Source organism: Mus musculus, chromosome 1 (genome assembly GCF_000001635.26).
Source record: "Mus musculus strain C57BL/6J chromosome 1, GRCm38.p6 C57BL/6J".
NCBI lineage: Eukaryota > Metazoa > Chordata > Mammalia > Rodentia > Muridae > Mus > Mus musculus.
In genome coordinates, this window is record NC_000067.6 from 65,386,511 (window position 1) to 65,404,641 (window position 18,131).

Genomic DNA, 18,131 nt, shown 5'->3' on the forward strand with positions numbered 1-18,131 from the left:
ATGTGACCAGGGTCTTCTTGTTACATCATCCTGTGATAGAAGGCAGAAGCAAGAGCTCCCATCTCTAAGAGCAAGAGACTGAACTCAAAACCCTGAGCCATTTCCCAATGGGTAGGGCGCTTCTTACTCCAGTTAATTTTAAATCAATTTTGCTTAATACTAAAACCTTTGGTTCTCACCAAGTTCTATAAATAGTCAATAACATTCCTTAGGATGAATCAACATGAAAATAAGTTAAATCCAATCAAAGCAGGTAAGTTTTACACTACAAGCTGAGGATGGCGACATCTCAATCCGTTTGGAAGTCTCCAGAGAGAAGGAACTATACATTACATCATCGTGTGGATGATGCACGTGACCCTGGAGCTCTCAGAGTGCCCTGCTGTTGCCGAGTTTTTCTTTTTCTCTCAGATTTCCAACTTGCTCCGAGTCCCAGGAGGACAAAGATGCTTGTTACTGCAGTAGACCACAGGATACTCCAAGTACATGATTCTGTGGGTTGTTGGTCCCTGAGTAAGGGGCTTGAGTGGCAACTTAGCAATGCCCCGATTTACTGCTGTGTTGTTTTTACCTTAATTTGCAGCAGGGTTAAGTGTATCCGTGGTTTCTTTATTTATCTATATATTATTTATTTGTTCTTTCAGGGGACACCAACTTACGAGCTTTTGCTTCCCCTGGGTCTTTGCTTTCCCTGATGTTCTCAGGGAAGAGGCAGTCCACAGGGCACTTTGGTAGCAGGCACAGAATCCAGGTCCCCATCAAGTCAGACCACGGTTGCAGTGCCTGCTTCTCCATCTCTCATCCTTCTTCCTTTATTTTCCTCCCTCCTGTTTGCTCACGCAGGTTGATAGCATAGCAGAGCAGTTTCCTTCCAAGCTGAGTCCCTTCCTTCACATTCCTCCACCTTAGGTGGTGTCAGAGTTCATTCAGTAGCTAATGAGTGGTGGGGCAAAGGGCTGATCTCTGATCTTATTGGGGCAGAAATAATTTTAAAGGAAGAATTTGGGAGGTTGGTGTTTGGGGCCTCAGAATCAGACACAGGAAAGCACAGATAAAAGCTGTTTGGAGCTCAGGGGTCATGGTTAGCTGGCTGTGTCAGCTCAGTGAAGGCTCCGAACAGAGACAGGAAAAGCAGAAGCCCCAGACTCCCCTCTTGATGGCTACAACACTGAGGACAGGGAGAGGAAAGAGAGAGAAGAGAGAGAGAGAGGCAGAGAGAGAGAGAGAGGCAGAGAGAGAGAGAGGCAGAGAGAGAGGCAGAGAGAGAGACAGAGAGAGAGACAGACACACACACACACACACACACACACACACACACACACACAGAGAGAGAGAGAGAGAGAGAGAGAGAGAGAGAGATTTGAGTATCAGGAGAATTTGTGGGTCTTTTGCAGTAAATGTTTGAATAAAGGAGGTGGGGGATTTTTATCAGGTATGCTTGTGAGACCCAACAGCAGAATTTCCCGGCAGCTTTAAGCTTTCTCAGTTTTAGGTTTTAGGAGGGCTGAGGTTATCTCTAGGTTGTACAGAGAGACTTTGTGTTGCAGGCAGCTCTCTGAAGCTTTAGCCTCTCCAGGGCAAGGTTTAGATGGAATCGTCACATGCAGAGTCCCGTGCTCCTTACTGCCACTGTTTATTTCTTATTCCTCCTCAAACCCAGAATTCTCTTTCTTCCTTATGCTAAGACAGTTATTTGTATCAGTGGCATGTCAGTTCTCATTTAAATACTAAAAATAACATTAATTGGGAAAGGCTTTTGAGGTGTATGGAACACACAGATCTGAAGAGTCCCTGGCACCGAGAAGGACCCCAATCAGCGGCTACTATCATTTAAGCAAAGCTCTTCATGACACAGGTGCAGGGCTCTTTTTTGGTTTCTGATAGGATGTGTGCTTCTTGCGCTACAGGTGCAGGCTGAGGTGAAGAAGATGTGGACTCGATGGAATCTGTCCATCGACTGGAAAAGGGCGCCGCCTTGTGGCGGCCAAAGGTACGGCTCGGTGCTCACCACTGTCACTCACAGCACCAGCAGCCAGTCACAGATGGGGGCAAGCACGCGCCTGGTGCTCATCTCTGGCAAACCCACCAAGAATGCCTGCAGACAGATCGACAGCCATGTGACTCTACCTGGCTATGTCTGGAGTAGTTCTGAGCAGGACTGCCAAACACACTCGCCCCCCGAGGAGACTAAGGAAGGTCACAGGCGACAGGGAGATGATAGTCCAGTGATGGAGTCTTCCAGGCCAGTGGCGTTCACCCTAGACACTGAAGGATGCAAGGGAGAAACCCATCCTATCTGAATCACCATTTCCATTTCCGTTCCTGTGGATTGGCAGATCTGGCTGTGTGGGAGGATCTAAGATGGAAGACTGGAATCCTGGAATAAGGCATTGCTTAAACATTTTCAGTTTCTACCAGTTGGCTTCTAAAAATATTAAACACACAAAAGGGTATTATTGGGGTAATTTATTAATTTATGTGGGCACTACCCCCCAAATTAATACTTTCTCTATAGTTATTACTATTTTGCTTCTTTTGGATAAGAAAAGTTTCAAATGCCTGACTCTACCTTTCTCTCATAAATATCACCCTGAATAAGATAAAGATCGTTTAGTTTGCATCATTTTCCTTTTAAGAAATCACTAATCTTTATATTCTCATTTTAATGAACTTCTGTTATCACATTAATTTTGTCTATGTACCGCAACAATCTAAGAATGTACATTGGAAAACTAAAAAAATCTAAGATCAACTACATTGGGAAATCAATTGGACATTAATAAAACAATGTGTTTCTGATAGTTATGATTGATTCCAGAAGAAAAGAAAACCATTCTATTCTCCCTTTGAATGTCTTCTGTTTGGTGAGCCAAACATGCCCTTCTCTCTCTCTCTCTCTCTCTCTCTCTCTCTTTCTCTCTCTCTCTCTCTGTAAACCATGACAAGTCAAGGGTTTTCTCAGTCAGTGACCTTGTGTTCGAAAGCTGAGGCGATGTGGCCTCATTTACACGGATGCCAACCCCACAGTGCATCTTTTCTTTTCCTTTGTTTTTCTCTTGTTTGCTATCTTACAGATGGTATGTGAGTTACATTAAAAGTTTGTTTTAAAGATATATGTTTGGTCTTAAGAAAGTCTCCTTTTATTTTTGCACCTCACTCTTGAGAAGCAATCAATGTTCTCTCCTCAAGTCCGCAGCTCTCGGCACATAGCTACCAGGCTTTGCCAAATTTGAAATTTCAGTGTGTTTGAGTCATGAAAACATTTACTGAGTGCATATAACTGAGCAGGCATTCTGCTGTGGTTTTACAAGTATTGACTCACTGCAAGTTCTGGAGTGGGCTTTTATGACTGTCACTGTTTTTACAATGACTCACAAGGTGGATCAACTTACCTGAAGTCATCGAGTGAGTGTGGGTTCAGATGTAGTCTACTGTCTTCAAGTCTCATGCACTCACAAGTGTTACACACACACACACACACACGCGCGCGCGCGCGCGCGCGCGCGTGCAGCATTCACTAAAGAAATAGTTTAATGAGTTCCTTCTGGATAAAGGATGCTTTGAGATCCTGTAGTGCAATATAGCTTAGTGTCTGACTCACCAAGTTTCCTCTTATATAAAAGACAGGTCTATGTAAAAGGTATCAGAACAGTGTATTGCCAGCTAAACATTACAGTTGCAGCTGCTATTTCCCACTCTACTTCAACAATGTCACTACGACTTAGTAACTGAAACATGTAACAATGTCACTATGACTAGGTACTCTGATAAGTACAACACTGTTACTATGGCCTAGGTACTCTGATACATAGGTATGCACGTCCTTTTTTACTTTCTCTGGGTCACAGGATGGAGTCATTTCCTTTGTATTAAGAAGGCGCCACTGTGCTTATCTAACCTACTCAATGCAATTCTACATTGTTGCCTGTTGCCAGTCTTTTCTACTTTGTGGGTTCTTCATTTCTTCAGCCTTTATACCCAGGGTTTCACCCCTATCACTAGATAGGAGAGAAAGAATGATAACAAGAAGAAAGATAGAGATCTTTAAATCTAATTTCTTTCCTTTGGTTTCTTCTTTGAGCACAATTATTAACAAACCACAAACAACCCATCTGCCCCACAATTGGTGGTGACCATCAACCATCAATTATGCCTCTTGGGGCCTTAGAATTTATATACCTTCTGAAAAGTTCCCATGATTCCAAACATCACACAATCACAGAAACTATCTGCAGCTGGCAAAACCATGCCTCCCCAAGAGCACAAGGCAAATCCTAGCCAGCTTCTGCTCAGTAGCCCCATGTCCCCACACCTGGGATTAAAACAAAATCATTCTTATTATATGTCTGCTTTTTTAAGGAAACCAAAATTCCAGAATTCTCATCATAGTTTTCTCCTTGAGCTGCCTGCCTGTAAAGAGATATTCATCATGAGCTGAGTCAGAGATGAAACTCAGTTCTACAGCTAACTTTATGCAGAATTTTATATCTGAACTTCTTTTATAATTCAGTTGATCCATTTTAAAGATGGAGAAACTTATAATTCAGTTGGTGAAAAGAGATATCAGGATAGATAAGAAAATGCACATGAAAGTACTTTGTGGCAGTCTGGAGAAATGCTTGGCTTATGTCATTCTTAGAGCCACTTTAACTTACACTTTTATTTTGCCTTCTTATAGCTGGTCTTAGTGGTCACTGTAATGTAGTTATATATATATAACTAATATATATGTATGTATATATATATATATATATACATATATATATATATCCCTCTCTCTATATTTTTATATATAAATTTCTATAATCTCTTCATGTATTTAGAATAGATATATAGAGAACATAGAAAAATGACTTCCTAGCCTGCTTCAAATTCTAAGGCTAGACCACAACATATTGATATGTAACAGGCATGAATAGAGGAAAGCCCTTCTTTACACTTCCAATCCCATCACATGATGCAAAGTTTCACTTTCTAAATTGTCACTATAAGGTGCTGCATGCTCATGCACTAGATGCTTGTCAATTTGGAAATACAAGAAGTTCTAGATTCAAGAGATTTAAATGGTAGCGTAGGTCACAGGAGTGAGGGAGGATACTCTTATATGACTTACTGAAATGAACATTAATACTATATTTTTCTTGCAGCCAATTAAGAGTTTGACATTGGAGATAATAGTTATGGTCCAAGATAAGCATGAACCATTTAGACCAAATAACTATTAATTGTGCCTGTTAAATAACAAAAAAATACATTTGTTTCATAGCATGCAGTGCTGTAAATATATCCAAATACCCAACAACCTTGATTTTAAATCTTAGGAAGATGGGCAGTATGCATGAGTTTCTGAAACATGCTTGCACTCATACAATGATATTAAGTACTTAAGAATGAATCTTGGATAATGTGGGCTAAGATATTAACATCACCATCCTCAGAACTGATGATTGTATCAGGTTCTGTGGTGAAGGCAAACAAAGGCTACAAACAGAATTGAGATTTGCTGATCAGCTGACTTGAAAACAGGGAGGAATCATCTTAGATCATCTGGGCAGAACCCATCTGAGTAAGTACTCAGACACTATTGCATATGTCATCAAGATTTTGCTGACAGGACCCTGGTGTAGCTATCTCTTGTGAGGCTATGTCAGTGCCTGGCAAATACAGAAGTGGATGCTCACAGTCATCTATTGGATGGATCACAGGGCCCCTAATGAAGGAGTTAGAGAAAGTACCCAGGGAGCTGAAGGAGTCTGTAACCTTATAGGTGGAACAACAATATGAACTAACCAATACCCCCCAGAGCTCATGTCTCTAGCTGCATATGTATCAGAAGATGGCCTAGTCTGCCATCAGTGGGAAGGGAGGCCCCTTGGTCTAGCAAACTTTATATGCCTCAGTACAGGGGAATGCCAGGGCCAGGAAGGAGGAGTGTGTGGGTTCGAGGAGGATATAGGGGACTTTGGAGAGGAAACTAGGAAAGGGGATAGCATTTGAAATGTAAATGAAGAAAATATCTAATAAAAAAAAAGTAGAAAAATAAAACAGGCCAAGAAGGGAGGCAGAGTGGTGTGATGGATCTGCCTGATGAACTGCAGCTTTGGAGAGGGAGGGAGGGAGGGGCTCTGAGCCAGGAATCTCTTGGAGCCTATAGAGGCTGGAAATGGCAAAATACTGGCTTCTGTGGAGCTTTCCAGAGGGCCAGCACCATCACTGACACTAGCCAGATCTCCCTTAACTTCCCACCACAGAAGTGTGGAATAAAATGGGTTGATTTAGGATGCTGGGTGTGTGGTAATTTATAATGATGACCATAGAAAGTGATGACAGAGATTTATATTGTTTTCTAATGAGAATTAAAATCTTTCATTGCTGTTTCTTTGGAAGTGAGTTACTGTGCCCGTCTTTGCTGTATGTCATATGCTACATTTATAAGGAAGAAAACTGTCTTATTTGCCATCTTACTGTAACTTAAAGGTTTAACAGTTGCTTTTTCCTGGAAATTCAGCGTTGGTGTTGTTGAGTAGGACATTTATACTACTACTAGGTGACACATGCTTGCGCTTGAAAGACCGTCAAGAGTCCATCACAAACTCTTAGTGTTGAAAGCCTTTCACCAAAGTAGCAGAATACAATCAGCTTTTTCTGTACACTAAAAATCAAACTTGTTGAGAAGGAAATCAGAGAAAAAAAAATAAAAAACAAAACCTTATTCATAATATCCTGAAGCTGGCCAACAAGCCAACTCAAACCAGCAAAACAAAACCAAACCAAAAACAAACAAACAAACAAAAAAAAAAAATAGGAAAAATCTAACCAAGGAGACCAAGGAGCTCCAGAATGATGGTCTGGAAACATTGAGGAAAGAACTGAAGATGTTACAAGATGGGAAGATCTGAAATACTCAGGGATAGGCAGAACTGATTTAGAAAAAGGCTGTGTCACTGAAAACGCTCTACAGATTCAGTGCAATTCCAATGACATTCACCACACAGCTAGAGAAACAGTTCTGAAATTCGTATGGAGGCATAAAAGACTCTGTCAGCATAATCCTAAACAGAAAGAGCAGGATTGGAGGAATCACAATATTGATGGCAAATAATCACCACAGAGCCATAGTAACAAACCAAATTAATAGTGAGAAACCAGGATGGCACAAAATACACGTGTAGTCTAGACTAGACTAGGGTAGACAAGACTAGACTAGTCTAGACTTGACTAGACTAGAGGTTCTGGACAAAACCACACAGGTACAGCCAACTGATTTTTAAAGAGTTTCCAAAAAATATATCAAGGTAAAAACATTTTCTTTTGGCAACAAATCAAAACACCATTAACAACAAAAAACTAGCATAGCTCTATAGAAATTCTCTCCCACCACCAAAAGTCTGAAAAATATCCTATCCCCAGGGGTCAAGTAGGGCCCATGGTTACACACCAAGGATGTTATTGTCCCCACTTCAAGGACTCAGACGCAGTTATAGGCTCTTCATTCTTTGCTGCAGATTCAAAGGCAGAATCAGTTGTATTTCGCCTCAGTGCCCTAGATTTGTTTTTCATTCTTGTGGTCTTTAAGAACTTACTTTAACTGAGTTTAATAGTAAACTAAATCAATAGTGAGAAAGAATGGATGAGAACCAAGCCATTCTGACGGCAGGGATACCAATTATCTTAAGACTTTGGGAAATCGATAATAATGGGACTAGTTTTATCTAAAAGTATTTGATGTCACAGTATCTCCGGAGTGTGAGGATACAAAAAACCCATAACTTTTGAATTTAAATTCTCTTGAATCACACCTCAAAATATAATTAGACATGAATGTATAAACCCTGTTCATAGACTACCTCATGAAAGCCTGAAAAATTTGCCCATTGTATTGTTGCAAAATCACCTTGAGCAATGTTATCGTTTAATTACTCATCCCTGTGACATTTAAAGATAATGTTTATATCGGTTTCTACTCACTTGTTTTTATAAAAGCTACTCAATGGAAGTATCTTCAAATGGCAGAGGCTAAGTGCAGTGGGTGAGCTTCTTGCCCTTCGCTAACTCTTAATTTAATGCTATTAACATTTAAATCCAGCCTTCTTAGGTCTAATCTCCTTTATATCCACATTTGATTTTGAGAGCTTATGCGGATCACTTGATTAGTGATTTAAATAGCAAAGACGAAAGCAGGCTCTGAGGGTTTTTTTTTTATTATCACATTTGCTCACATCTTTAGTGATAGAGGATGGAGGATACACAGAGGCACCTTTATATCTATGTGCGGGGAGCACTTTATGCTTCCTATTGTACAACAGAACCTGCACAGACAGGTTGCTAGCTTTGCATGGACACACTGCTAGTGGCTTGCTGGTTCTGTGTTAATTCTCCAGCCCTGGTGGCCCTGGAAGAGTATACGGCTTCATTTTTGGCAGTCACCAACTAGAGTAAGGATTTTAAGAAATGTCTGAGCCCAGATATCCTGAAAAGGTGGAAGAGGGTAAAGGCTACAGCAAAATGCCTGATTCCAGACACATGGCTGACTACCTGGCTGGAGGGACTGGGAACTGGAATGATTGGCTGCCACTGTCTTACCTCCTTTATCACCAGCTAATTAGTGATAAACTAGTGATAAACTCTAAAGCCTTTATTTCTCCTTAGGGTTTGAACTGGCTTTGTCTTCACACTGCCAGCTCTCTAAATAAAGCAAAATTAAATTAAAGACCCAGTTCTTGTGTCTACTCATTTGTGTTTGTGTTGAGAGTCAGCCTGAACTTCAGTATCCTGTTTTTATCAGGGTGTTCAGCAGATTCTTATTGACAAAAGATGTTTCCAGAAACCACTTGCATTGACCTCCCGAGAGCATTGCTATGCCTTTAAAATGCCAGTCCGAGCAAGTGAAAGTCACCTCCAATTCAGTTTATCATTCCAATATCATCTCTGTTGGCTACAGGCTATCTCCTATTTTCAAAGCTGGTATGACTTGGGAAAGAATGCCTCCCCAAATCACAAAGACTCTGTAAAATTATTGTAAGCATAACAACTGCAATGCACAACTGAACCCTGCTGTGTCACATTTTGAGTTAAAACTTGGTTTGATCATGAAAAAATAAATAAGGTTTTTCATGTTTGTTTTCTCTTACACAGAAACTATTTAAAATGGGACTCATTTAAATAATACTATTTCCCTGTTTAGAAAAATCTCATTTTCATTTGACTTATTTATGGGAAAAACAAGACAAACTTAGATTGAGGGTTATTTTACAGGATGCTTGGCTGGTACCGTTAGACCCACAATGTGAGGACTCCCCCACGTTCTGACTCAGGAGAGGCAACACCCCAAATCACTCATGAGAAACAGTCTTGATGCAAACTGCAAGAGGACTTTTATGCCGAGAGCACTCTGGGGCCCACAGTCGTACACCACACAGGGTTAGAGGACCGAGGGCCCCGAGTAGCTGGGTAAGGGGGTATTTAAAGGAAGAAACCACAACTCAAGGGGGTGGGGAGGGCGTTGTTGGAAAATACCAAAAATACCAGTTAAGAGTCACGAGGGAGTGGAAGTCACAAGAGCCACAAGGAATACCTGGTAATTGTGCGGGTTATTTCTCAAGACAGTTTCTATGAGCCTCTAACAATAGTACATTTCTGTAGCGGATTCTAGGAACGGTCAGGGTGACCCTTTTTGAATGAACACTCCCTGAACCTAGGAAGTGGGTGGGTAGAGATTGTGTCACAAAGGTCACATTCTCAAGCCTGGGCCTAAAGGCCTAGTTTTTTTTGTTTTTATGTTACATTTTTTTCAGTACTTCGTAAGATCAGTGATGGCTCAGGAATCTGAGATGGCTCCAGGTCACAGACTGGTGAACCATGACTGTGCTGACAGAGCAAAACTCATACACTAGGGTCTTCTAGTCTATGACTGCATATCACATTGACTTTACTTTGAAGAATAATTAATAATTACCAGATTTCTTTATTGACACTTAGGGGAAAGTCTTAATGTCCCCAAGATCTTTTGAATGGCATTTTGCTTTTCATTCTAGTGATCTTCCTGGTGCACTGAAAGGTAGCTGGTAAAGTGCAGGACTTGATAGCCAAGTGTAGAAATTTTATTGTTTTGGCTGTACACACACACACACACACACACACACACACACACACACACACACACAAACGGAGAGGACTGTACAGATTCTTCTTCATAACATTTAAAGCTAGATGCTTCAACCACTAACTGTCAAGTGATCAGAGGAAGAATTCATGTTCTTGGCAATTGAGAAGGCGGGAAGCCATGGACAGGTGGAGGAGTGGAACACATTTGGATATCTACAAGCTTCCCCACAGTGTGAGGTATGAAGGAGAAATGCAGGGTAGCTGGAGGGAAAGATGGTGAAAAGCCCTTACTCCCCAACCATAAAGGTGGTGAAGAGGTCCAGACACTTTAAATAGCAAGTGTGCATGTTCCCTTGCAACTATAGAGACACTGTTTTTGTTTTTGTTTTTAAGAGCAGTTTTAGATTCTCAGCAAAATTGAGAGGAAGGCTTAGAAGTAGTTATGCATCTCTCTTTTTGCTGTTTCCCCAGATCCAATGCCCCAGTCTCACCCCCAGCTCTGCAGCAGAACACCTGCCATGGTCTTCTTTTCTTTTCTGACCCCATGCCCAATGGATCACAAAGATCTTCTCCAAGCTTCCTTCCCCAAACTCTTCCCAGCCTCCAACACCAGCAGGCATTCCCTGGAGACACACCAGTTGAGCAGTCCAGGAAAATAGGTAAGCCACCTGAAGATCTTCACCACTCCCTCCCATCCTCCAAACCCAACCCCCCACTGTCATTTCTATCTCTGCAACAGAACACCTGCTGCAACCTTCCTTCCCCTCTGTCCATATCTCTTGTGGATCCCACAGACCTTCCCAACTGGACCTGCCTCACCCCCTTGTTGCTTTACTCAGTCCTCCCTCTATCAGGCATGCCCTGTTAAACCATAGACCATTTATGGCAGGGAAGCAGGTAGGCTATCCTTTTCCCCCTCTCCTTTCAGTTCCCTTAGATTCAAACTGGCAGTCTCTCCCAAGCTCTACAGCAGACCTTCGGAGGTAATCTTTCTTCACCGTCTTCCTCGATTCCAAGGAGGCCAAATAAGCATATTCTGCTCTCTTCTTTGCTGTGAATTCCTTCAGATCCTTATCCTATTCCCATTCCTAAGTGTCAGCTCCCAATACAGAGAAACTCATTTTTCCTGGAACCCCCAGTGGCCACTACTATCAGGTCCAAAGAAATTTTCCTACCAGGCAACACACAACAATCACAATTTCCAAAAATTCAGAGAGGAAACAGAAACCAAGGAGCAAGACATCCACTCAATGAAGACAAATCAAGAAGTCAGTACATAGACCTATAGTTACCCCAAACCCAGATGTCTAGATGCCAGCATAAAATAAATCAATAATAGCCAGAGCAATATGTCTCATATGATAGAACCCAGCAACCCTATCATAACAGGCCCTGAATATCCCAACATAGCTGAAGAACACACACACACACACACACACACACACACACACAAAGACCTTAAAACCACAGTACAATTATGATAGAGGTCCTTAAAGATTAAATTAATAAATCCCTTAAAGAAACCCAGGAAAACATAAACAGCATAAGGAATTGAATAAAACTGTTGAAGACTTGAAGAATTAAAGAAGAAAGCATAAATTGACGAAATTCTGGATATAAAAAAAATTAGGGTATTGAATAGGAATGACAGAGGCAACTTCACCAACAGAATTTAAGAGATGGAAGGAAAGCCAGGTATGGTGGTGCACGCCTTTAATCCCAGCACTCAGGAGGCAGAGGCAGGCGGCTTTCTGAGTTCCTGGTCTACAGAGTGAGTTCCAGGACAGCCAGGGCTATACAGAGAAACTCTGTCTGGAAAAACCAAAAAAAAAAAAAAAGAAAGAGATGGAAGGGAGCAGCTCAGGCATTGGAGATACAGTAGTGGAAATGTAGAAAGGGTAGAAGTAGTAGAAATACATCAATGCAAATAAGTAAGTATCAAATCTTAAAAACCTCCTGACACAAAACATCCAGGCAATCTGGGACACAGTGAAGACACCAAACCTAAGAATAATAGGGGTGATGGTCTAAATAGTTTGGCCCCCATAGATTCAAGTGTTTCAATGGTTGGCCTACAGGAAGTGTTACTATTAGGAGTTGTGGCCTTGCTGTAGTAGGTGTGGCCTTATTGGAGTAAGTGTGTCACTGTGGAGGTGGGCTTTTGTGGTCTCATATATAAGCTCAAGCTACACACATTGCTTATGAGGGCCTTCTGGCTGCTTGCAGAAGATGTTCTCCTCTGGCTGCCTTCAGATCAGGATGTAGAACTCTCAGTTCTTCCAGTACCGTGTCTGCCTGGATGCTGCTATGTTTCCCACCATGATGATAATTGACTGAACTTCTGAAATGTAAACCAGCCCCAATTAAATGTTTTTCTTTATAAGAGTTACCTAGGTCATGTTGTTGCTTTACAGCAGTGGAACCCTAAGACAGAAGTTGGGACCAGGAGTTGGTGCAACAGTGGGCCCATGATCATGGAATCCATTGATTGTTCTTATTATGTTCCCCACTATCCTGAAGCAGCTGGTCTGATAGAAAGATTGAATGACCTCTTAAAGACACAGTTACAGGGCCAATTAGGTGGCAGCAGCATGGAGGTCTGAGACAGGATTTGTCAAAAGGCAGTATATGTTTTCGAATCAATGTCTGATATATGGTACAACTTCTCCCATGGTCCAGGAATAAAGAGGTTCGGAAGGAAATAGTTTTGCTTACTCTCACTCCTAGTGACCCACAAGGAAAGTTTTGCTTCCTACAACCCTAAGTTCTTCTGACCTAGAAGTTTTGGTTCCAGAGTGCTCTTACCAGGAGCCACAATGAATATTCCATTGAACTGGGAGCTCAGACTTTCCCCTGGTCACTTTCAGTCTCTAATGTCCTTAAACTAACATGCTAAGAAAGGAATAACAGTGTTAGGAATGGTGGTAGATTCAAATTACCGTGGTGAGACTGTATTGCCTCTCTCCAGTGGAAGTAAGAAGGATTGTGTCTGGAGTGCAGGAGAGCCTCTAGAGCACCTCTTAGTGTGAGCACTGCCATGCCCTGAGAGGAAAGCTCATAGGAAGCTGTAACAGCCTAATCAAGCAGGATGACAAAGGGCACAGACAGGAAGGTGTGGGTCACTCCTCCAGGAAAAGAGTCAAGACCTGCTGAGGTGCTTGTAGAGGGTGGAGGAAATACAGAATGGGTAGTAGAGAAAGGTAGTTATAAATAACATCCAAGGTCATGTGACAAATTGCAGAAATGAGGACTATAAGTGACATGAATGTTTCTATTTTATTTTGTTAAGAATGCATTTGTCACAAATGGCTCAGGCTCTAAGATCAACAACTGATAAATGGGACCTCATGAAATGCCAAGTTTCTATAAGGCAAAGGACACTGTCAATAAGATAAGACAGCAGCCTATGGATTGGGAAAGGATCTTCAATAACCCTACATTTGACAGAGGGCTAATATCCAAAATTTATAAAGAACTCAAGAAATTAAACACCAACAATCCAAATAACTCAATTAAAAAATGGAGCACAGAGCTAAACAGAGTATTCTTAGCAAAGAAATCTTCAATGTCTGGGAAGCACTTAAAGAAATGTTCAAAGCCCTTAGTCATCAGGAAAATGTGAATTCAAACAACTCTGAAATTCCATCTTATTCTGGTTAGAATGGCTAAGATAAAAAACTCAAGAGATAGCACATGCTGGTGAGGATGTGGAGCAAGGGGAAAACTCCTCCATTGCTGGTGGGAGTGCAAACTTGTACAACCACTTTGGAAATCAATTTGGTGGTTTCTCAGAAAACTGGAAATAGTTTACCTCAAAACCCAGCTATACCACTCCTGGGCATCTACCCAAAGGATGCTCCACCATAGCACAAAGACACTGGCTCAGCTATTTTCATAGAAGCTTTATTCATAATAGCCAGACACTGGAAACAACCTAGATGTCCCTCAACTGAAGAATGGATAAGGAGAATGTGGTATATCTACATAATGGAATATTATTCAGCCATTAAAACAAAGACATCATGAATTTTGCAGACAAATGGATGGATCTTGAGAATATCATACTGAGTGAGATAATCTAGTCCCCAAAGGTATGTTCATAGTGGATTAGGTCCCAATTACATCTTAATTATCAAAGAAACAGAGGGAAAAGCTAGAGCCATGAGCTTATGCAGAGGTCTAAACTTCTGGAACTAACAGGAGAAAGAATCTTAGGAGTTGTATGCACTAACACACAAAATAGGAAAAATACTGTTTAAATAGAGCTATATACTCTAGGGGAGGAGACAGAAAGAAATTATGAAAAGGCTTCCTGATTTACTTCATGACAAGAGTACAGGTTACATAGATGTTTTCCTTGTTAGTTTTTTTGTCCATTTAACACAATCTGGTCTCATTTGTAAAGATGGTACCTTAATTGAGAAAGTGCCCCCCCCCCCCCGTCAGATTGTAGGCAAGTTTGTGGGACATATGTTTGATTATTTACTGATGTGAGCAGGCTCTGATCACTTTGGGGAGTGCTACCCATGAGTAGGTAGTTCTGTGTTATATTAGAAAGCAAGCTGCAGCTCCTTTATTGGGGGCCCTGTGTTCCATCCAATAGATGACTGTGAGCATCATTCTGTATTTGCCAGGCACTGGAGGAACAACAATAGGAGCTAACCAGTACCCCCAGAGCTGTGTCTCTATTTGCATATGTAGCAGATGATGGGCCATCACTGGGAGGAGAGGCCCTTGGTCTTGGGATGATTAAATGCCCCAGTACAGAGGAATGGGAGGGCCAGGAAGAAGGAGTGGGTGGGTTGGGGAGCAGGGCAGGGGGAGGGTATGGGGGCTTTGGGGATAGCATTTGAAATGTAAATGAAGAAAATATCTAATTAAAAAAGAGAAAAAGAAAGAAAAAGAAAGCAAGCTGCACAAACCATGGGGAATAAGCCAGTTAGCAGCTCTCATCTTTAGTCTCTGCTTCAGTTCCTTCTGCCAGTCCTTGTCCCGAATTCCCTTTGTGATGAACTATAACTGTAAAATAAAACTTTCCCTCCACAAGCTGCTTTTGGTCATAGGATTTTATCAGAGCATAGATACCTAATTAAGAGAGATGTATATATTACATGCACCTTTTCAAGTGCTAAAGTAGTAGGCACAGGGTTTCTTTAAAATACTTCAGCAGTCAAATCCAACCCACAGGTTGGCCCAAGAGCAAATTACAATCTTACACAAACTATTGTGAAGTTCTTCTGAAATTTTTTATTCAATTTCACAGTTTTCAAGCATGAATTATGTAGATGACAATGTTGGCTTAGAATGACAAAAAGCTAGAAATCACTAGAAGCAAAGAATAATATATTGTAAAATTTTGCAGCATATACAGAATTTCTTTCATGTAATTTAATTAATTAAGAAATTTTATTATTATGTTCCACTGATAAAATCAGGGCTGGGATAAAAGGTAGGGACTTTTGCTTGTGCACCATCCATTCCAGGTGCTTTCTATGACGACTCCTTAGTCAATGCTCACTTTTAAGAAATAGTGAGCAGAAAGAGTCATGCCAGGCATATTAGGGTTGTGATAATTGGGAAGAGCTTCTCAAAGACTAAGCACTCAGGATAAATACTGTTGAATAAGACTCCTGACTGTAGCTCAATTGCAGAGTGGCTGCCTAATATGTCAAGGCACTGGTTTCAAACCTGACATCATAAAAAGAAGTAGAAACTTCTGTTGGTGTTAGATGACCACAGTCACATTCACTTTGTAGGGAAATACGCACTTACCTAAAACTTCCACAATGTAAGGATTTTGGAAAGTTTAGAAATTTCATCCCTATTGTTATTTAGTGTTTAGCAAGTAAAAAAAGGGTTATTGACCTATGTGTAATTATGATAATCTTTTTTAAAATTAATTCTCTTGGAGAGAAAGTAGCAAAAATGACTACATAACCAAAAATATTTTTAACACAAATGAAAGTTATTTGAAGAAAGGAGTTGAATTTTGCAAGGCAAATCATTACAATTCAAGGAAATATCTAACCTTGGTGTTCTGCAGCAATCTTTCCTACAGCTTTCATGTAGCGATAACAGACAAGATAAGACATGTTTCTGAAGACACATTGTCATTTATGGTGATAAGTAAGTTAGAAGGTGTTGAATTGAATTTGTACCAATGCACTTAGAATATGAACATGAGTAGAAATGTAATTTATGGCAAATACACAAATAACTTTGGAGTAGATATGTCTTATGCAGTTAACATAGAGTAGGCATATCGTGGGCTAAAATCTGAAAGTTGGTCTCAGTATTAGGTGGACTCATGGGTGAAAAGTTGTGGAAAATATCAAAGACCATTATTTTATAGCATAAGTCAACACTTAAAACCTCCAATGATGCTGTGTGGTCACCAACTGCCTAAAAGCAGAGTTCGAAGACCAAAGACCATTTAACAACAACCCCAGTGCCAGAGATGACAAGCCCTTCTTTGAGTTGTTGTCGAAAGCTGTCTAAAAGACTCCCAAAACATACAGCATGTTGTTGTTGCCTGGTTGACCCCAGAGGCAGAAGCTAAGTCTCTATTGCTGAAGACCCAATATAATTTAAAAAAAAGGGCCCAAAACTTTTGAACTGGAAATGACCTGAATGTCTCCTCCCTGGAGAGTGACTTTCTTAGTACCAGAAGGCATCATGCCAGTTTTCAAAGGAGGGAGACAAACAAAAGTACTGCTTGGCTGTGATGTCCACGTGATGAACCACACCCACAAGCAGAATGGCACCACAACCCTATGGGTAGAGTAGTGGCACCCATAACTCGGGAGTAAACAACCAATCACTAGTAAGACTTAATACCCTCTTATCAACAGTGATAGCAAAGATACTCAGTCCTAGTGAAATTATAGTGAGGAGAATCAACTACTAGTTTACTAAACTAGCATAATCCCTAACTATAATCTATAAATATTTATAGCATTTATCTTTTTATCCATGGATAAGGAAATTTCTCTTTGCAGGAGATGGATACTATTACAGAAAATCCCATCCAATCAAAACGCAGAGTTGTGGAGTCCAGTCCCAATGAAAACATTTAGAAAGCACCCCAATGCCTTAGGCTCAGGATGCATTGTGGGAGAGGGGGCAGAATGTCAGAAACTACTCCCATAAAGTATCACCATGACCGATAAACCTGAGCTGAACATGGACAACAATAGAAATGCTTTACATGGACTAGGGGAAGTCTCAAGAGACCTCAACTCTACATAAAGAACTACAGGCCAGTAATGAATGCTGAAAGCAAGAGAAATAGTCTTTTCTAGAGAAGAGCACACCAATTGTGTATAGTCAGCCCTGAAAAAAATATACAATTTACATCATACAGTTGGAGCAGATATACTTATGTATTTAGAAATATATATGTGTATATGTGTGTGTGTGTGTGCATGTGTGTGTGTTTTACCCCTGAAAACAAATACACAAATCACATTATACAGATTGAGCAGGTGTGTTTATATATTTAGGAATACACACACACACACACACACACACACACACACAAACTGGTGTATGTATATATAAGTACACAATATATATTAGGAATATATGTATGTTACAAAATGTGTATGTATATATATATATATATATATATACACACATATACATACATATATATACATACATATATATTTACAACAATTAATAGAAACAAACTCACGTTTGAAAGACATGAAGTAGGAGTAGATAGGAGAGTTTGGATGGAGGAAAAGGAATGGGGAAATAGTATAATTATAATAATATCTCAAAAAATAAAAGAAATAGTTTTTTTTTTTTTTTTTTAGATTTAGCTATTTGAAGCAGGGGGCATGTGATGACATTGTATTGGAAATTGATATTTCCTTAACAGATGAATGTGTATGTTTGTTTTTTATAATCGCTTTATTTGTTTACATTTCAAATGGTATCCCACTTCCCTGGTTTCCCCTCCACAACTTCCCCACCCCATGGCCCCTCCCCTTTGCCTCTATGAGGTGCTCCTTCACCCACTC

At 40.5% G+C, this 18,131-nt stretch overlaps 1 protein-coding gene across 6 annotated transcripts in view; it reads left to right on the plus strand.

Annotated features, from left to right (window-relative positions):
* Pth2r (parathyroid hormone 2 receptor) overlaps positions 1–3,115 on the plus strand; it is a 109,344-nt gene extending 106,229 nt beyond the window's left edge. For 5 of the 6 annotated variants that reach the window (XM_011238473.1, XM_011238474.3, XM_006495842.1 and 2 more), the window contains one exon: positions 1,908–3,115. In XM_011238473.1, coding sequence (XP_011236775.1) covers positions 1,908–2,300 — 393 coding nt within the window. In that variant the 3' untranslated portion in view covers positions 2,301–3,115. The remainder of the gene's footprint in view (positions 1–1,907) is intronic. The other variant, NM_139270.2, reaches the window with a different exon arrangement.
* Positions 3,116–18,131: the final 15,016 nt, after the last annotated feature.